At 37.1% G+C, this 19,247-nt stretch overlaps 10 protein-coding genes across 10 annotated transcripts; 3 read left to right on the top strand and 7 right to left on the bottom strand.

Annotated features, from left to right (window-relative positions):
- Positions 1-26: 26 nt before the first annotated feature.
- On the bottom strand, positions 27-452 carry VICG_01501 (uncharacterized protein; the record flags this gene model as incomplete). Its single annotated transcript, XM_007604885.1, has 1 exon — positions 27-452. A coding segment is annotated over one exon (426 nt), but the record flags the coding sequence as incomplete, so codon positions are not given.
- Positions 404-943, bottom strand: VICG_01500 (uncharacterized protein; the record flags this gene model as incomplete). The annotated part of the gene is made up of 1 exon (XM_007604884.1): positions 404-943. The coding sequence occupies one exon, from the start codon at positions 941-943 to the stop codon at positions 404-406; it is 540 nt and encodes a 179-aa protein (XP_007604946.1).
- Positions 944-1,423: 480 nt separating this feature from the next.
- VICG_01499 (uncharacterized protein) lies at positions 1,424-3,262 on the top strand (the record flags this gene model as incomplete). Its single annotated transcript, XM_007604883.1, has 1 exon — positions 1,424-3,262. One exon carries the CDS (start codon positions 1,424-1,426, stop codon positions 3,260-3,262), a length of 1,839 nt encoding a protein of 612 aa, XP_007604945.1.
- A 289-nt stretch (positions 3,263-3,551) lies between these two features.
- VICG_01498 (uncharacterized protein) lies at positions 3,552-7,736 on the bottom strand (the record flags this gene model as incomplete). Its single annotated transcript, XM_007604882.1, has 1 exon — positions 3,552-7,736. One exon carries the CDS (start codon positions 7,734-7,736, stop codon positions 3,552-3,554), a length of 4,185 nt encoding a protein of 1,394 aa, XP_007604944.1.
- Positions 7,737-8,876: 1,140 nt separating this feature from the next.
- Positions 8,877-9,743, bottom strand: VICG_01497 (uncharacterized protein; the record flags this gene model as incomplete). Its single annotated transcript, XM_007604881.1, has 1 exon — positions 8,877-9,743. The coding sequence occupies one exon, from the start codon at positions 9,741-9,743 to the stop codon at positions 8,877-8,879; it is 867 nt and encodes a 288-aa protein (XP_007604943.1).
- A 378-nt stretch (positions 9,744-10,121) lies between these two features.
- On the bottom strand, positions 10,122-12,152 carry VICG_01496 (uncharacterized protein; the record flags this gene model as incomplete). The annotated part of the gene is made up of 1 exon (XM_007604880.1): positions 10,122-12,152. The coding sequence occupies one exon, from the start codon at positions 12,150-12,152 to the stop codon at positions 10,122-10,124; it is 2,031 nt and encodes a 676-aa protein (XP_007604942.1).
- A 294-nt stretch (positions 12,153-12,446) lies between these two features.
- On the bottom strand, positions 12,447-14,024 carry VICG_01495 (uncharacterized protein; the record flags this gene model as incomplete). Its single annotated transcript, XM_007604879.1, has 1 exon — positions 12,447-14,024. One exon carries the CDS (start codon positions 14,022-14,024, stop codon positions 12,447-12,449), a length of 1,578 nt encoding a protein of 525 aa, XP_007604941.1.
- Positions 14,025-14,478: 454 nt separating this feature from the next.
- Positions 14,479-15,009, top strand: VICG_01494 (uncharacterized protein; the record flags this gene model as incomplete). Its single annotated transcript, XM_007604878.1, has 1 exon — positions 14,479-15,009. One exon carries the CDS (start codon positions 14,479-14,481, stop codon positions 15,007-15,009), a length of 531 nt encoding a protein of 176 aa, XP_007604940.1.
- Positions 15,010-15,336: 327 nt separating this feature from the next.
- Positions 15,337-17,829, bottom strand: VICG_01493 (uncharacterized protein; the record flags this gene model as incomplete). The annotated part of the gene is made up of 1 exon (XM_007604877.1): positions 15,337-17,829. The coding sequence occupies one exon, from the start codon at positions 17,827-17,829 to the stop codon at positions 15,337-15,339; it is 2,493 nt and encodes an 830-aa protein (XP_007604939.1).
- A 729-nt stretch (positions 17,830-18,558) lies between these two features.
- VICG_01492 (uncharacterized protein) lies at positions 18,559-19,245 on the top strand (the record flags this gene model as incomplete). Its single annotated transcript, XM_007604876.1, has 1 exon — positions 18,559-19,245. A coding segment is annotated over one exon (687 nt), but the record flags the coding sequence as incomplete, so codon positions are not given.
- Positions 19,246-19,247: the final 2 nt, after the last annotated feature.

Here is a 19,247-nt window from a genome sequence, read left to right as displayed (position 1 = left end):
CTCAAAATATATAATGAAAACAACCATTAGTCTATCAGATTTAATTGCACTGTCTTAAGTGCCAAATATTCTTTTAACCCACTACCAAAATTTTTGCCATCAATGACAAGAAAGTAGTGCTGAATACACGACAGCAGTATCGCATCAATAAACAGAATGGTGTCCACAGCCGGGCTTATCGAAAGATCTTTTGTCTCGATCCACTGATCATGGATTATTGCCCATATTGCAACTGCAATTTTCACTATCGATAGGACTATTGCAATCTTTCGCTGTTTAATATTTTCCTCATCTGGTCTCACAGAAACCAAAATCTGCTGAATAAACGACACAGCAACATAGACGATAACGACATATGAAGTATTGATGAATGTTATAAGTTCGTTGTCTATGAACCTACTTGCTATTGAAAATGTACAAAAAAGTTCAGTCCACCAAAGGTTTCCAAACACTTTCTGATCGCATAGGCACAGTTAATTGCCTCATCGAAGCCTATTTTTTTAAACAGCTGAAATTCGAACTCATATTTTCTTGAATATGAGGTGTAGAGTGAGTAGAATCCTTCAACTACAAATGAAGACGAAATTATTGAAAGAATTATCTGGTATTTTGCTTGGCAGGTTAGTCCTGTATAGGCATCAACGAATATTGAAAGCACTGCATTATGAAACATCAGAGCAACTGCCAGTAAATAGGCTATGATGTTTGAAACGCTGAGGGCTTTTAATGCCAAATATAGTTGGCAGATATTGAATTGAGCTAGATATATAAAATCCCCAAACGATTCACGAAGTGAATGTTTTTTGGATACTGTATTATCTGATACTACTTTTATCATGGTGAATGCTACAAGTCTAAACCAGAAGAAAAATATGTGCGACATGCATGGTGCACATGCCATTTTAACTGCATTGCCTGTAAGGTTTTTTAGCGATTTTCTCATAAATAGGGTAGATTAGACTTTTAATTAAAAATAAAAACAAATATATGTAAAGCATACAAACCATTAACTACTATAAGTTCTCTTTGTATCCAGGATATCTCACATCTATGCTGACATGTCAAAATACTAATAAAATTTATTATACGGCTGGTATGATTTGGTATTTAATTTCCAGCCAAACGCTGGTAATGCTGGGTCTAATGAGTTGGTTGGACACATCGTTTTCTATTCTCTCATTGTAGCTTTATGGATGCTATTTATCATCTTTGAGGTGTCAGAAGCTACTACAGAAAATGTAGTGTTCTATAATCGCCACGTTGCCACTTGTATGAAACAGAAAACTATGGTCGGGTCTAACCATCGCTTTTTATTCTTTGTCTGTAAGCTCGTACATCAAATGTCACGTTAATCTATCACCACTATTGTTTTATTTGATTTGTTTGGTTGAATGTAAATTTTTGCTAAACAAATACAAACCCTATGGAGGACACAAAGATTCACAAATATTTTGTATTAAAAATCTATAATCCAATAATTGCAGCAGTTAAAACATATAAAAGCTCTAACAAAATTGTGAAGATTGGTAGTAGCGAAGAGTGTGACTTGCAAATATTCTTGCCTTCTCTCCTGCCAATTCACATTGTTGTTGACTTTGAGAAACACAAAATCACAGCCGTTGGAAATAATGTTCATTGTGATACAGTGCCTGTGTTGCAGGGAACAAGCGTCTCTTTCAATAACGATTCTGTCGTTCGAGTTCACAGCATTTTCATGGTATTTCTTGTAGTCGAGTCACTTCAGAAAATAGACGCGTATGATGCAAAGATAACTTCTGTAGCCTCTAGATTTAAAGAGTACTCGCCTGTACTTAAGATCACACACAACACTGACACTTTGGGTAACAGTATTGTGGATGGGCGCAAAGCGGAGGAAATGAAGCAGCAGAGTGAAAACAAACAGTTTTTGGATAATGTATATGAAAGGGAGCTGGGGGACTTTTCAAAAACTCCACCCATTCACTCGTCAAGTAAGCAGGTGGAAAAACACGAGTGGAAAGATAAAGGCAATGAAGCTACTGCTAAGGTTGTAGACAAGATGGCTGTAGAAAGGATGATGGTGGGAAGGACAGAGGAGGAGATTAAAAAAGCATTCAACATCCAACCTTCGCCAGAGATGTTGGAGGCAGCCATACATAGAAAGCTAGAAAATCTACAGCAAGAAGCTAATAATGTGCTTGATGGCGACATAAATATTCCAATAAACAAGCCTCGTCATCCTGACTTGGGAGAAATTGCCATTGATAACGATTTGCTTCGCCAAGCGGAAAAGGACATTAAGTCGGCCGGGCAAGAACTAACAAGAGATAAGGTTCTAGAGGCGGAAGTTAATTCGTTAGAAAAGTTGAAAAATAACATCACAGATAATATTAAGGAAGAGATACGTGAGGAAATCTCATATATCCTTCAAGAAGAAGCAAAAGACCATGTTGAAAAGGCTGTGGAGAAGTGTCTACAGGCACCTAAATTTACCCAAGTAATTTCCAAATCGGAAAACGAAACGAAGGATGTTCCTAAGGGCCAGACTCGAAAGCAGGAAGAAAAGGGACTGGGCCCAAATGAATTGGAGGTTATTAAGCAAGAGCCAAATGGCGAGTTTGTGGCTAAAAGAAAAAAGATGGCTGAGGAACAAAAACCCGAAAATATTTTGCCTTTTACAAACAAAACAGGAAAGTCATTACCACGGTCTGAAAGCCAGAATGGCAAAAAAGAGCCTAAGCATACAGACAGCAAGGAGCTTAAGAAAAGTGGAAGTAAAAGCAAAAAGCAGGATCAGGAAGAGCATGGTAAGGATGTTGAAAAGAAGTCAGGTAGACAAAAAGCCGATAAAAAAGACGACAAGATGATTAAAAGTAGCAAGCCCAATAAGAAGAAGCATAACGAGGAAGATGTGGAAGGGCATGACAGTCAGGATGAACCTAGAATGACAGCGAAAAAGAGCAGAGATATGAAACAAGATGGAAGTAAAGATGATAAAGACGCTCATACAAAGTCTAGCCGCCAGAAGGAAACAAAAGGGAATAAAGGTGGCACAGTAGTTGAAAAGAAACCTGATAATAAAAAAGAGAATAAAAGGTCTGTCAAAAAGAGTAAGGATGATACACAGGACACGAAAAGATTCGATAAGGAGAAAACGAATGCTAATGTGAAATCTGATAGACAGAGAGAATCTACGAATAAAAAGACTGAAGACGATAAAAAAAATAAAAAGACATCCGGAAGGCCAACCAGGAAGGCGGCTGTTGCTTCAAAAAAGAAGTAGAATCTGTGAAGGTTCTTTAATACATCTCCTTTCTTGCTTATGTCCAATCATTTTGACGGAATCAAAAACTTTTCTGTTATATGTGCAAAAAGTAAAATAAGCACCATTTCTTAGAATAAACCCTTTTCTGTTTAGGATATAATCTAAGAAGTTTTGTGCTGGTCACTAAAGCTTGGCTTGGCATGCAAATCTGCTTTATTAATATCACGACGATGATCAAGTATTGTTGATACGATCAACTATATTAGGTAAGCAAAGTATTGGCATTACTAGACTCGGGCGCATTTAATTAAATACAACAACATGTGCACATCGTTTTGATGCAGCTTCTGCTTCCTTTTTCAAGTATATTCAAGCTGAGCAAGTATTCTTGTGTGAAGTATTGTGTTATTGCATTCGCAAAGAAGATGTCACTATTTTCGCCTATGAACATCTGGCTTTTTAATCTGTTATCAATTGGAAGCTCGCATACTAACTTGAGAGCTTCACACAGCTTTTCTTTATTTTCATTAATTGCCCTCGTTAGGAGTATGATAACCTTTTTGGGTGTAAATATCCTATAAAATGCATCCAGCACATTTCCTGGATATCCCATGAACGGATCCTGGCCCATCGTTCCAATTACTGTTTTAAAGTTAAAGTTAAATCCAAGCTCAAGTCTCATTTCGTACTTCCAATGGTTCAACACATGCACATTTTGCGTGGCATTCATCGGAGTTACAGTCTGGTCAAAAACCTTTTCTTTGTACGTAGCAATGTAGTTTTCAACAAAGGTCTGCAACGATTCCAACGGATCGGTTCTCTGATACAGCGTAAAATAGCTGAATCGGAGTTCTGCCATTTGCCTGTCTGGACAGTAGTTTATTCCCTCGCAAATATTCGACACATGTGATCGTATTTTATCAAAATCCGTGATATTTTCGCTTTTGGTTAATATTTTTAATATCCCCTCAATCAGATCTTGTGCAAGTGGAATATACTCTTGATTCATTCTCCACTTATCATAGTTTGTATTTGTATAATATAGATGCACAATATAGTTCCTAAATGTCCTCTTGTGATCATAATCAATGACCACTGGTGCAATCAAATCATCCCACAGCTTTAGGATCTGCTCACCACCCAGCGTGTGTTTTGGAATGTCGTCCGTCTTTAAAGCTGCAAGCTTGCTTCTATTCCATCTAATAGGCTCATCGTCAAGACGACTATATACTTCTCTCTTGCTCAAAGGCACAATATGAAGACTGCGTGTATCAAACACAGCCCGGTCTCCAAATATTGCCTGAATCTCAAACTTCCCAAAAGTAACCTCAGATCCAAAGTCTTCAATTTGGTTACGCCTAAGATCAAGTAGCACAAGTGTGTCGTTCAGCTCAGCAATGGTGCATGGCAGTTTCTTAATGTTATTCTTGTATAGATTCAGTCTTCTGAGTTTCTTAAGCTTAGAAATATCCCTGTAAATGGCTGAAATGCTGTTAAATGAAGCTCCAATCTCCTTTAGATTTGTCATTTCATAGACGCAATCGGACAATCTTCTGAACTGATTCGTGTGGATTTTTAATATTGATAGTCTTTCCAAATTTTTCATGCTGTCAGGAAGATTGTCAAGCTTATTAGAGTTCAGATTCAGTTCCATAAGTTTACGCAGATTACCCATGCAATACGGTAGCCTTTTAATTGCATTGTTTGCCATATTGAGTTCTTCGAGTTCATACAATTTGGTTACACTGTCCGGGATTATTTTCAAACTGTTCTGTGCTAGACTAAACTTGGTTAGGTTTTTCAGTAGTCCAATCTTTTCTGGGATTTTCTTCAGCCTGTTAAAATCAAGAAATAGATGCTCTAGGGATGCCAAGTCGATAAAATTGTCCGGTAGGCTTTCAAGCCTGTTGGCCTTCAGCCATAGAACCCTCAAAGATTTTAGGTTACCAAAGCTTTCCGGTAACCTCGTTAACATATTAAAATTAATCATGCACTCTGATAGATTTGTCAGCTTTCCAAAGTTGTCAGGTAGAGAGGTGATCTGGTTACTGTTTAACCTAAGGACCGAAAGATTTTTCAATTTTCCAAAGCTGTCAGGCAATAATGGTATTTTATTGCAGTCCGCCACAAGCTCCATTAGGCTTTCCAGCTCTCCAAAGCTTCCCGGAAGCCTGTTTATTTTGTTATTTTGCATCCACAAAATAGCCAAAGATTTGAGATTGCCAATATTCTCAGGCAGAGCAGTTATTTTTGAATTTTGAATCACAAGCTGCTTTAGATTTATCAAGTTGTCAAAATTCTCAGGTAGTGTTTCTAGATTTTTATTTCCACTCAGCCTCAGAAACTCCAAATTTACAAGATTCTCAAATCCAAACAGCGTCGCAACTTTTGTATTCCTCACCTCGAGTCTTTTCAGATTGGCCATGTTTTTACAGCTCTCCGGAAACTTTTCCAGCTTCACTGATTTTATTTGCAGCTGCTCAAGTGATTGCAGCTTACCAAAATCCTCAGGTAACTGCTGAATGTTTGCATCACAGATGTCCAACTTTTTTAGATTTGCTAAATTCACAAATGTATCAGGCAAGCTTGTCAGGTTACCCCAGCCAATTAGATTTAAAGCTTCTAAGGACTCTAGGTTTCCTACATTATCTGCAATGGAGACTATGGGATTGTGATATAGATTCAATGTTCTCAAGCTTACCAAGCCGCTTTTGCACTCAATTACGTTGTTGTTTTTTATATCTCTTGAATAGACTACGTTTCCTAGTGAATCAGGAAGCACAGATAATTCATTGCTTGCAAGATCTAGGACCCTTAAATTCGTAAGATTTTCAAAACTGCTTGGCAGTTCAGTCAATCTTATGTTCCTGACTCTTAGCACCCTCAATGACTTGATGTCGCCGACATTTCTGCCTAGTCCAAGCAGCGAGTAGCACTTGTTTAACACCAGTACCTTCAAATTTTTTAATATTGAAAGACCGCTTGGCAAGCTTGACAGGTTTCTGCAACTTTTACAAGAAAGTATCCTAAGACTTGCAATCTGGCAGATGCTTTCGGGAAGCTGCTTGAAGTTTCCGCAATTTAGAATAAGCTTTTTCATTTTTTGCAACCTTCCAATGTTTTCAGGAAGTATCTCGATTTCGACACCATCTAAGTTGAGAATCTCTAAGTTTTGCAGCTCTGTTATAGTATCCGGCAATCTTTTAATTCTATTGCGGTCATCGGATATTTTCTTGCTTTCGTTTCTTGAATATTCCTCACAATCACTTATATTTTCGGGACCAAAACGGCCCAAACCGAGAATTCTAAGCTTTGCCAGATGTTTGATTGACTTGGGCAGTGCAGGTATTTTGTTTCCGTTGAGAATTAGCACCTCAAGATTAGTTAGCTCTGAAATTTCTCTGGGTATTGATTCAATCTTACAGAAACTTGCCAATAGTATCTTCAGTGATTTCAAATTAAGAATTTGAGACGGAAAATGCCCCAACTGCTGGTTTAGTGATAGCTTTAGCACCTTCAAGCCCTTCATTTTTTTGAATGATCCACGGAGCAGTGCTATTTTGTTTGATCGTAGATTCAGAACTTTCAGGTTTACCAGCTCAGTAATGTACTTTGGAATTTGTGTTATTTTATTGTTTGATAGGTCAAGAACCGTGAGGTTTTTTTGGAAGTGGATTAAGTAGCTCTTCTTGGCTTTTCCAGTTAGTCTTGCAGGCAGCTTGCTAATTTTATTGCTACCTAGATGTAGCTGTTTAAGGTTTTTTAAAGAGAAGATGCTTCTGGGCACCTCGACAATGTTGTTAAACTGTAAATAAAGCATCTCAACAGAGTTTAAGTTCCCTATTTCAGCTGGTATCGTTTTTATCTGATTACCCAGCAAATCTAACTTTTTAAGATAACTAAGACTTGGGCTGCACATAGAGTCTATTTTTGCAATGCTGTTAAAGCGTGCTGTGAGAGTTGCTAGCTTTGGTGACAGTCTTGGCAGCTCCTTGATTCTGTTAAATGCCACATCCAAATGTCTAAGATCAGGAAGGCCACTCAGATCTGGCAGCTCAATTAGTTGGTTGCCTTGCATTGATAAAAGCTTTAGAGTTGAGAGTTCAGCAATGCTGTCAGGTAGAAAATCAATGAGGTTGTTGTTTAAATACAGCTTTTCTATGCTTTTAAGATTAAAGATGCTTTTTGGAATCGCTTTGATTAAGTTTTTGTTCAGATTCAAAGTTCTAATGCTTGGTGGGAATTCGGGGACAGCCTCAAGCATGTTGCACTGTAAGTTAAGACACTTCAAGTGGCTAAGCTCGGCTATGCTTTTTGGAAGCTTGTTGAGTTGGTTGCTACTTAGACTTAATACGATTAAATTCTTAAATTTTAATATGCCAATTGGAAGGCTATGGAGACTAAGACCACACACTGAAATTTTCTGTGAGCCAATCGGATACCCTTCCTTCAAAATAATTTCTGTTATTTCCTTGTTGCGTTCCGGATGCATTTGCTTCTCCTTAATGATTGAAAATTTTCATATATTTGAATTTTAATAACCAATTGCCTTTGACTATTTTAACGAATAATAGTCAATTAAAAATTCATAAAAGATGCATAATTTGAAATCAATTTAAAAATTGCAAGCCAAAAACTTGTTTAAACAGCCGAGACGCTTAAGTAATGTCACCAATGTTAAAAATTTGCAGTGCGTTGTAGAGTGTAGCCGATGCACTGCAGTGCAATATAAAATCCTGAGTAGGCTTTAAGCTGATTTTCAATGCATTTCTCCTTCAATTTTTGATTAAAAATATTTTCAATTAAAAAGTGAAAGAAAATGATGCTAAAATTAAAAATATATTAGCTCAAAAATAAGTAAATTGATGGTGTAAAGACAAGAACACAGTGGTATGTGTATATGTTTTATTTTATCATGCAATACTCAAGACAATCACATTACAAATATTGATCTGCCTTAAAAATTTTAGGCATACCCATATGAATAAAATGAAAATAGCCAATGTCGTGGTCATTGCTATCTTTTCTGGTGTATTGTTTCTGGTAAATCTATTGCTTGTGGCAGTAGTAACAAAAACTGAGCACAATGATCCAAAGGCAGTTCCAAACAAGTGCCATTCGTCATTACGAAAAATGGCTGGCATTTTCATGCTAATGCTAAGGACGTATCAGAAGATATTTATACGACAGCAGATAGCTCAGAAGGGCTGGGTGTCTCCAATTTAGATATTACCGAAGTTTCTATTTCAATATGCAACGAAGATCATCCAGTTGATGCATATGGCCAAAACCCAGTGCAAATACATCAGAAACAGCGTCTAATGATCGACACACCGACAGTCAAGTCACCGTAAAAACGGATGCAGGTACTGAGAGCTTGGCTTTTGTTTCGCCTGTAGATTGGGATAATCCGGAAAATATAGTTTCAGGAAAAGATACAACTGGCCATATGTTATTTTAGCACGAGTTAAGTCCAAACAACAACCTCAAATCATGAGTATCGTAAAAATCGATCACAACACCAACCTAATTTAAACTAGTAGTCCATATGTTAATTTACATATTTATTTTCTCGTGCACTTTGCATAATATTAATTATTTGGCATACAAAACCACTTAATAAATGAATAATTTATTCTTGGGCAGCTGCCAATTTGGCACGGACTCGCTCCTTCCTCTCTTCAAGGGTAAGTTTGGGAATCCTATTATTGTAGTGAGTCTTGGCAATGCCTGCCTTCTTCTCACCTTTACTCTTCATAGGATTTTCAGCAATCTGCTTAAGGCATGCTTCAAGTTTAGACTGGATTTCCTCTGGTTTAATTCCAAGCGAAACATAACCGCCAAACTGCCTTTTATAGACTTCCTCATCATTGTCTCTCAAATCAATCATGTACTCAATATTCTGCTTCATGAAAATTCTATTCCGAAGCTCATTGGCATCAAGCCCCTTTTCTTTGGTATATCCGAAAAACTTAGTCTCGGAGTGGGGAATCTGCAAGCCAGCATCAGAGGCCCCTTTCATGGCAATAAACACATTTGCACCCCTAGAAGCTCTAGCAAGGCCAATGTCCAAGTATACTTTGTAGGCCTTATGCTCATCGTCCTTATCTTCTGTAATCGAGTATTCCCCAATCTGAGTATTTGGTTGATAAATCCTATCTAGGCCGTTGGACTGCAGAGCCCTTCGACCACACAAAAATCCAGTAGCATAGGCTGCAAAATGGTTTGTAAGGCCAAAGTTAACTCCGTAATTTCTCAGCTCAGTTGAATCAGCGTATGCCACAACTCTGTCACCATCAATAAAGGCCTTTACGATTGCACAGATTACTTTTGTATTGGTAATTCTAACAACCAGTCGAGACTTAACATTGTTGTGCTGAGTGCAATCCTGTCTCAGAAGATTTGTTCTATGCTGGTAGTCAGTCTTGCCTTCTCTTCTTCTCCTTCGCTTTGTCTGGAAGTTTCTCATGTAGTTTCTTGTTCCTTTTTTATTGGACATGGAGGACAAAAAAATTTTAGAATTTTATCTACAAAAATTTTCAAGAGACATAAAATAGAATACCAAAGTGCAAGTCTTACGAACGTTTCGGATCATTTCACATCAAGATGTGAAGCAAGACATTGCACGTTACTTGTCGACAAATCGATGTCATAGGATTTGTAAAACAAAAATCACATGCTCTAAAATAAAATTGATTTTGAAAATCAACTTTGATATTAAATACCACACAAAAATTTAGGAGAGGCAATGTAGTGGCAACAATCCCAAAAGCACACTGGCCAAAGTATTGTGGCAATTAAACCCGGAAATGCAATCACAAAATCTTAATTAATTTGTGCCAGCACATCTTTAGCACTGATTTAGAACCTCATTCTACTATGGAACGTACATGAGAACATCATTTTCCACAACTAAATATCCTTTTGAAACCAAACTGGTGATTGCATTTTCAAGGTCTGACACCTCACACTCTATTTGACTTTTCAGGGAATCAAAGGTTAGCTCCTTTAGTTTTTTCATAGTCCTACAGATCTTAGCCTCTAAAATATGAAGATGGTGCGTATCAGGCAATATAGCTTCTGAGTCTTCGGCCTGTCTTCGAGGAACATCAAAAAGATCCACAATGTTATTTGCAGAATGTTTGTTGATGCAATACAGTTTTGGCATTCCATCTGAATCTACATTTGAACTAACAAATCCATTTTTGATTAAAAAATCAACATTTTTGTCAAAGTATCTATCATTAGCAACAGTCCTCAGGAAGTCTGGTTCGATGCCATTATTATCTGCAATATAGAGCAGCAACGAAACGGCAGAGGTACACATCTTATATTTTGTGCCATTTAGCTCAAAAATAATTGGAGAAAGGCTAAAGTTAAACTCCAAAACATAGCGCTCTGGAACTTCAATCAATTCTAAAACCTGCATCTTAATTCTGTTGAGAGTAGGATGTAGGCTTGGATCATCTTTATCCACACTCCAGAAGCTTTTTACAACCTTAGCACAGGAAACAGTAATGGGATCGCCACCAAGAGTAAAACAGCAATACATTTTATTTTGAAAATTCATAACGCTCTTTTTTAATATGCTAGTCGAACTCCATCCAATTTTATCAGCGATGCTGTCCACAAATTCCTGTTCTCTCTCAGGACTCATACCCTTCAGCAGCCTTACCTGCGTACTCTGGGTATACAAATCAATCAAGTAGTCATCAAATACCAGAGAGAATAATTCAAAAAACCGGCAGGTATTTGTTGAGAACTCGCTTGAGTTATCTCTGCCGCCTTCGATATTGCCAGAGATACACCATGTTGATAACTCAACAGAATCAGAACATTGAGCATACACATCGTTAATATAGTGCATATTTATGATGTAGTTGTGGATATACTCGACCATTTCCTTGTGTATCTGGACCTGCTCACGTGTTGGTCTTTCCAAAAAGGACTTTTTAACACATTCGTCAACGATTTCATTAAATCCTGACAACTTGTTCAAAATGCCTTGTTGTACAATTTTGCAATAGCTCGAGAATAGGTCATCAAATGAATGTATCTTGCTTAGAACGCTCCAGACAAAATTCTCATATCTCCTTCTAAATATGTTTTTACAGTTCTCAGGCATCATGCTGATGATGATGTAGATATGCTTGAATTTCTCAAAATTTACAATTCTTTCAAAAGCATAGTCCAGAACCTCGTCTTTTCTAAACAAGATCGTCTGGATAATTTCTCTAGCCACGTCTCTATCATTAATCACGGTTGTGATAAAGAACATTTCAAAGTAGATCTTCTTCAGCAGCTTCCCAACCTCAACATTAAAGTTGAAGCTCTGCTTGAACTCATCGACATATCGCTTGTAAAAGTTAATTGAGTTGGTAACAAGTCCGTTGTTGGTCAAGCAAAGAAGATAGAATTCAATAACTATCGCTAGATCAGAGAAGTCTTGCCTATAAAACTTCCTAAGTGTTTCAATCTCAAAAAATATAATATTGACCAGGCCATTTTCAATTTTATATATGAACTGATAGTATATTTTGTAGAAAAACAAGTCTTTCACCTTTCTGACGTCCTTATTGTTCAAAATCGAAGTTCTTATATAAAAACGCTCCAAATAGCTGAATGTCTTTTCAAGAAGATCTACTGTTGAGATAAAAGTACGCACCTGCTCTGCTGTAGATGAGATCGAGCCGCTAAATTGCAAGTTCTCTGAAAATTTTTCGACTGTTTCGCTCAAAAGATTATATACAGCCTCTCCTTTGATCAAATAGTTGTCAGAATATTCAGTACAATGCGAATAAATACTGTTATATAGTTCCATGTATTCTTTCTGCGTTACAGATGCTGGTATATGCAGAATAGTGTTGAGGTTCTTTTGAATAGCTTCTCTTTGCAGCTCTGAAAGCATTGGGCAAACAAAAAAGGAACCACGTAAAGAGACACCAAGTAGAATTAATTTAATGGCCTAATTTAAAGTGATGTGCTAAATTAAAGACAAAGTGCTGCATACTGCATCGCAAACACTTAAGGTGGGCAGTATTTCAACAGCCTAAAGAAAAGTTTAAGGCACGAAATGCACTCAAATGGTTGTGCACTTTATTAGGACAAAGGTAGCGATTGTTAAAACCATGTGATCTTGCCCACAATAGAGATTTAGATGATTTCTATTCAAAATGCAAAACCAATATGGATTAGATCAATACTAGCTAGATTTAATTGTCAATGCAGAAGAGCAATCATTAGAAAAGTATCCGTTGGATACCACATGTACTTTTACATTTTGCTTTCCATTGCTGCATGGTATGCTCATCTTGATTTTCTTTACTCCCTCAAATGCATCTAAAAAGAAGACATCCCCCTCTAGACGATCGTTAATCTTCAAATATACTGTCCATTTATTGAAGACAATACCCTGTGAAAATGGGGTATGGCATATCGGTACTAGTCTTGGAGAGATCAGTTTAAACCGAATGTAAGCCTGGGAGTCTTTTGGTATTACAAAGAAATCACCCTCTTTCTTGATAACTTGAGCTTCCTCCTGGCCAAAATCACAGTTTTCAACAGCCGTGTCGATTGTAAAGGCCTTGAGCTCAGAAATTGTTATAGTTGGAATATTATTCAACACATTCAGGGCTATTTTTAGCTCTCTACCACCAAGAAATCTGTTTATGATCTTCTCGTCGGCATGTAATGTCTTTTTAGTAGGTTCGTTTGAAAATACAACCTGGCTTGCCTGCTCAAACTGAATTCCAGGATACTGAAGCTGGTAGTATTCTGCGCTAAATATGGCCTGGTTTACCATCTTTTCTATGATCAGCAGTGCTTCAAAAACTTTAGTCTTTCCTTTGGAAGATGCTATTCTCTTAAATGATTCTATTAACATTGAGCTTCTCGATCTAATGTACTCTCTATCGTCAGAATCTTCAATACGTCTAGCCAAATACATCAGAATTCTATGGTAGCCTTCTTCATCATCCATAACAGGTATAGCATAATCCATTTCTAATATTCTAACACAGTCTTTAGGTAATCTTCTGTTCCATTTTTTAGATGCGAATTCAACAGACTTTCCCATAATGAAAATGCACTGGTGGAGAATAATTGATGGAATCTCAGAAAAGTTGCAAATGTCCTCATAAAATCTTTCATTTGAGACATACTCAGACCCAGAAAAGCTTATTTTTTTGAAAGCAAAGTGCCTCAATAGAAAATAGACCGGAACAGCGACAGCAATCAAAATAATATAAAATATTAAAAAAGACGAGCTAAAGTTTAGAATGAAAGAAGGAATAGCAATCAGCAACTCCTTTGATGGGCCATTTGAGATCCAGTTGTTGAGAGACTCTGGATCCTTGAGTATTGCAAACGCCTTGTTTAGATTTTTAATTCCCTCAGTGGCTTCCTCTTTGAAATTTTTCTTGTTTAGCCTTTTGTTGAATACTTTCAACATTTTCCTGTAGTTTTTCTTAATTTCCTCAAAAGAGCTTTCAGGAGTTACATTCAAAACCTGAAATGGATCAAAATCCGCTGTTTTTTTGTTGATTTTAATGGTCAAAACATTTTTGCACAAATAAGCAACGATTAGACACACGACGGCAGTGGACATGGTCTTTGGAAGGTTTCTTTTGGGCTTTTTTGAAATGCAGTTTTTACATGCACATTTGAAGACCGGTGCTCTCTTGAGAAGTGAGTAAAGAAGGTAAGTGGAGAGCGGAATGAGTGCAGTGAGCAATAAATAGCTGCTTGCAAGCCCATCTTTGTCCAATTGCTGCTGCTTCATGGGGTTATATTTTAAGAAAATATCTAAACAAAGCGGTGGATTTCTACAAAGAAGACTCAGTAATACGTCAAACATAGAACAAGATCTGAACTCTTGTGATGCAAGCTGATGCGCTGCTGTTGACTATTATACTGGATGCTTGGGCGTATTTTCATATTGGGCATTCTATTTTCTCATATTCGTGAGCATATGTCACTGAGACGAAATTGAGGCAAATTTAATATGCGAAAAAGCTATCTATGTCTCTGCAAATACTAAAATATAGTAAGAACTGTGGCAGCTATAGTGCCATTTATAGTTTACTCAAGTACCTGATCTACCCTATTGCTACAAAATAATCTATTACAAGGCAAATATATCCGAGTTTTCTTTTGAAGAATAACCAGCTATCTGCTCGGTATTTATTTTTCTAGTTCTTCCCTTTCTATCTAAACAAACAATGAAAATTTTACCCATGCTCTCCTTCATTGTAAATGCAGTCATCGCTGCAGCCCTTTTCAACAACATCCACAACAGCTTCAGGAACACCTCAAAGCCATGGAGAAAATTCTACAAACATTACTTTGTCGTAATTGCTACTCTTTTGGTTGTTGACAATACCTTCTCATTTGTTCTGTACAGAATTCCCTACTACCAAATATTCAAGCTTCTGATGCTAGGATGGATGAGCGTTCCGTTGGGCACAGGACCCCATTTTATGTACAATGTGTACATAAAGAATATTCACAAGCTGTTTGAGGGTGATATCGACTCTGTTATTAATAATTTAAGGGGTTACTGTGATCACGTCAAGAACAAATACTATGAAATGGTAAACTCCTCTAAGAAAGGACAGATTGAGATAGGATTTAGTAATGACTCAAAGCTTGAGCTTCCAAAAAAGCAAGAGTGTGAAAGTTCTGAGGTAGATGTTTCCAGCGTTGCTCTTTCAGATACAGAGAAGAACAGTGATGAAGAGGCTAAGGTTGAAGAGAAGCAAGATTAAAATTTTCTTCAAAGATTAGGCAGCTGTGTATTTTTAATTTAAATATTAATCTATTCGAATAACGTTTAATTGCAATATGTGTTGTGACGATTGAAAAGGCAATGCTCGATCAAGATACGCTCGTTGAACTGATAGTAGCTAAGGTTTTGGGCCAAAGAACATGCACATTCTTTGGCCTTCACAGGCCCTCAGGCTCAGAATACAAAGTCCCAGACCCATTTCTAAGTCTGCAATTCTAAGTATAATCAAAACGTATCATATTTGCTTAATCTAATTTATTTAATCAAAACCAGCTGTCGAATCTATAGTAAAACATTAAACGGTATTTTAGTCAATCCTTTCGTAAAACAGAATGTACGAACTGGCTTTGTCGGGCCTTGGAACTTTTGATATTACGCCGTCATTACAACAGTACCATCCGCTATCTTTTCTCAAGTAGGCTACATAATGCCCATAGCCAAGGCCAATTTCAATGTGGTTGGATGTTGCTATGAGCCTGTATTTGCTACCTTCAATCTTTAAATTATCCTCGGGAAACTCTATAAACGTGTTGATTTTCGTTCCGCTTTCAAGATAGCTGAATCTTTTCAGGTGTATTATTAAATATTTTGGCTGCTTGGTAATGGTTGAGTGCAGAATAAACTCGCGTGAAACGCCACATTTCTCACATTTCAGCTCTACATTGTCGTTTTTAGAGCAATATTCTAAACAGTCCTTGAGAGAAACATCATTCTTTTTCTTAGATGGTGTTATTGTCAGAAGCGATAGTTTATCCCCAAATATCTCAGAAACATCATCAAATACAACATCTATGCTTGGCATGTTTAGTATTGTATTGAACGCTCCTTTTTTCATTTTAACCTTACTGAAAAACTCCATCATAGAAAAATTTTTTACAAAATAGCCTTTTAGTTTTCCATAAAGATTAACTCTGCAATGGTCTTCTTCAACTATAAAATCTATGGGCACTTTGCGTTTAATAAAGTATAGTTTTCTATAGTATAGATGGCAAATAATGTGGGTGTGGCTTGGTCTAACTTCGTAGAAAAATATGTTATTTTTGACATTACTGATGCTTTTAAGACTTGGAAGAACTTGAACAATACAATCGTCATAATATTCAACTGCAATGAGGCTTGAAGTAATGCCATGCTCTATTTTTGTGTATTCTATTGCTTCTTGGACCGAAGAACTAAGCGGGATCAGGACTTTTATAGGAGGGCTATTTCCAAGTAATATCAGTGTGCATGATGAATGATAGCTGACTTTGTTTGGAATTGACAAGGGTAAGAACATTATCAGATCATTTTTAAACTTCTTATATCCACAAAAGCGGCATTCCATTATTGTAGTTGCCATTCCATAAAAGAGTTCGCTTATAATCGACCTCTCCGCGTTGATAAGTCTTTCAAATTCATTTGAAGCCAAATCATCATTTAAGTATTGATTCCTATCCGTATTTAAGTTGGCACACGCTGAGGATTTTGGTAACTCTTGAAAACAACCATTTAAATTCTGGCTATCTTTGGTATCAAGATTTGAAGTGGGATCTTCGGTGTCCATAATGTCCTCGTGCTTCTGACTAAATAGGCTACCTATACAAGAATCAATAGATGAAGGGCCAGTAGACGAGTGAGTGTCCAGACTGGATAAACTACTGGACACTGAGCTGGGCATACTACATAAAACACTAGACTGGGTGTCTGATGCTGTTGATGCTTCAGCCTTCCTTTTGTAGCATAGTCCCTCGTGAAGATACGTCAATACGGATTCAATAAACTCTGCAGCATCCTGCTCTTTTGAATTATTAAACGCCTGGTTTTTTGAGGCTATTTCGTATTTCAGAATTCTTGGTGAAAAGGGCTTGGACTGCCTGCACATCCTCACAATATCAGACCATGCTGAAATAATGTGTAAGTTTTTTGCAAATTTTTCATTTTTGCCAAGCTCATTAAAGGGCGGTTGAGGATCCTGGGGATTAAATAGTTCTCTAAAACAGTAGAAGAAGTTGGAGAATATAGAGCAACTGTTAAGACACTGAATGCTCGAGTTCATGTAGCAGCTGTTACCAATATTGATAATTCCCACACAGTCCTGGTTCTTCATGCTCTTCAAAATAGCCACTTCAGAGGAATTTTCAAAGTCTGTGCAATCCATCATTTGAAGCAGACTACTGACTCTTTCCTTGCTTCGATCGTTCAAAGTATAAATTTCTTCATAAAATTTCATATTAGTCATAAACATCGAGCTAATATCATTCTCACATGATGTCCCAGAACACCTGCCAGAAGGGCAGCCACTGTGACTAGAAAGTGAGCACAGCTCATTTTCGTTGATAGTTGACGTCTCTAGAACCTGTGGATTGTCATCTCTAGCGTCGACCTTTCTTTCAACCGTTAAGATAATTTGTCTTGAAGAATCACCAAAATTCTCAAAATTCATCATCGGATTTATGGTACTTGAATGCCACTTGATCTCGTACATTCTGTTAAATTGGTCTATAGACCAGGCTTTGCACACAAAAAGGGTCTGTATTACATCAAAAACCTTTTCCACGCCATGGACATTTACATTCTTAGACGTATATCCGTTGCATAGAAACGAAATATACACATTATATGCATTTTTTATGGGAATTTCAACATCATACTCCGTCTTTCTAGTCTCCCAAACAGAGGATGAAACAATATCATAGTCTATGTTTCTTCTGGCATCCATGCGAAGACTACCCGTCGGCCCCAAAAGGCTTGAGTTTTTCTTTGAAGCATGTAAAGTTACAACATAGAATCCTATGGATGATTCCTCAATTTGATTTGTCATGGGTGGTGTGAGAATGTAGTTTATAAGGAAAACAATAGAGCAGAGGAGGTAAGTGCATGATGCTTTATAATCTGAGCAAGACTGTGATGGTGCCAACCAAAGCGTAGAATATGTTTTTAACTGGGCACATTAACTACTCAAACTAAAACCTTAAAAACCCATTGGTTTTGTAGGCTGGCAAGCAAATATAAGAACACTACCAATACACATTCTGCAACAAACAGCTTTTGGCAGATAAAGTTTTATTTGATTGACCTTGAACAATACACTATTAAATTCTAATCCATGCTTTATTATTCAAAGCATTTCTTCTTGCATTTCAGCATTAGCAACGATGCATTTTAACAACGCATTTGTGAACAAAGTTACTTAAGCCCCCTCATGGTAGAGATTAGCAACAAATTTTTCCTGAATCTTGAGCAAGAGTCAGAGGAAGAAATGGACGGAAGCTTTGAAACAGTATTTCAAAATGAGGTATCTATCATGTCCAAAGATAACTCCAACTATGTTAAAAAACTTAGGGAGCAAATTGCAAAAATTGACAATCTGAAAAGCATGCAAAAAAGCAACAAATAAAAATCTCGTTCATTGTTGTACAGAGTTGTAGATTATGGTTCGATCATTTGTATTTTATGTTTTCACGCCATTATTCATAAGTGCCTCATGCAAAATTATCTACTTAGAAGTCTTGGGCATTAAAATAATTTCTGATACATTCGTTTTAAAACAGTGAATGGCTTAAGAAATAGCTTGACAAGCATGACAATGAAGGATCCCTACGATTTACAGCAAGCTCAGAAACAAAAAAAAACATCTCTTGAGCAGGAACTGTCTGAAGAGGCTGCTAAAAAAGCTACAAAGATTGAAAAGGGAAGCTACAATAGAGCACGCAAGGCAAGAAAAAAGCTGGAAGAGGCGGAACAAAAGCAAAAAATGACAACAGAAGAGGTAAGAAAGCAGAATGAATCATTGGAGCATGGACGGCAGGGTGCATTCAAGGTTCATGAAGAGGCAGAAAAGGCCAAGGATACAGCCATAACACTGGAGAAGGAAAGAAACGCATTTGATATTCTTGCACCTGCTAAAGCAAAATATGGAAAGTGGGCTGCAAAAGATGCACAGGCAGCAGCCGAAATTGAACAAATGAAAAACAAGTCATCTGAACAATTGGAAAATGAGGCTATGTCAGAAAACAAAGAACTGGGAAATTTGAATGCAAAAACTGAGGCAGAAGCGAAGACCAATAAGGAGCTTCAAAAGATCTACAAAAGCGTTAAAAGGATCAACAAGGAGACTGAGGTTCAGTCACGAGAAAGCAAGAAGCAGAAATCAAAGCTAGGTGATATTATGAAAACAAGTGAATATGCCAAAAAATCAGTTAAAGAAACCGACGAGAAATTACGCAAGAATTTATGAAC

This window comes from Vittaforma corneae (genome assembly GCF_000231115.1).
Source record: "Vittaforma corneae ATCC 50505 unplaced genomic scaffold supercont1.14, whole genome shotgun sequence".
NCBI lineage: Eukaryota > Fungi > Microsporidia > Nosematidae > Vittaforma > Vittaforma corneae.
This window is presented reverse-complemented; position numbering and strand designations above follow the sequence as displayed.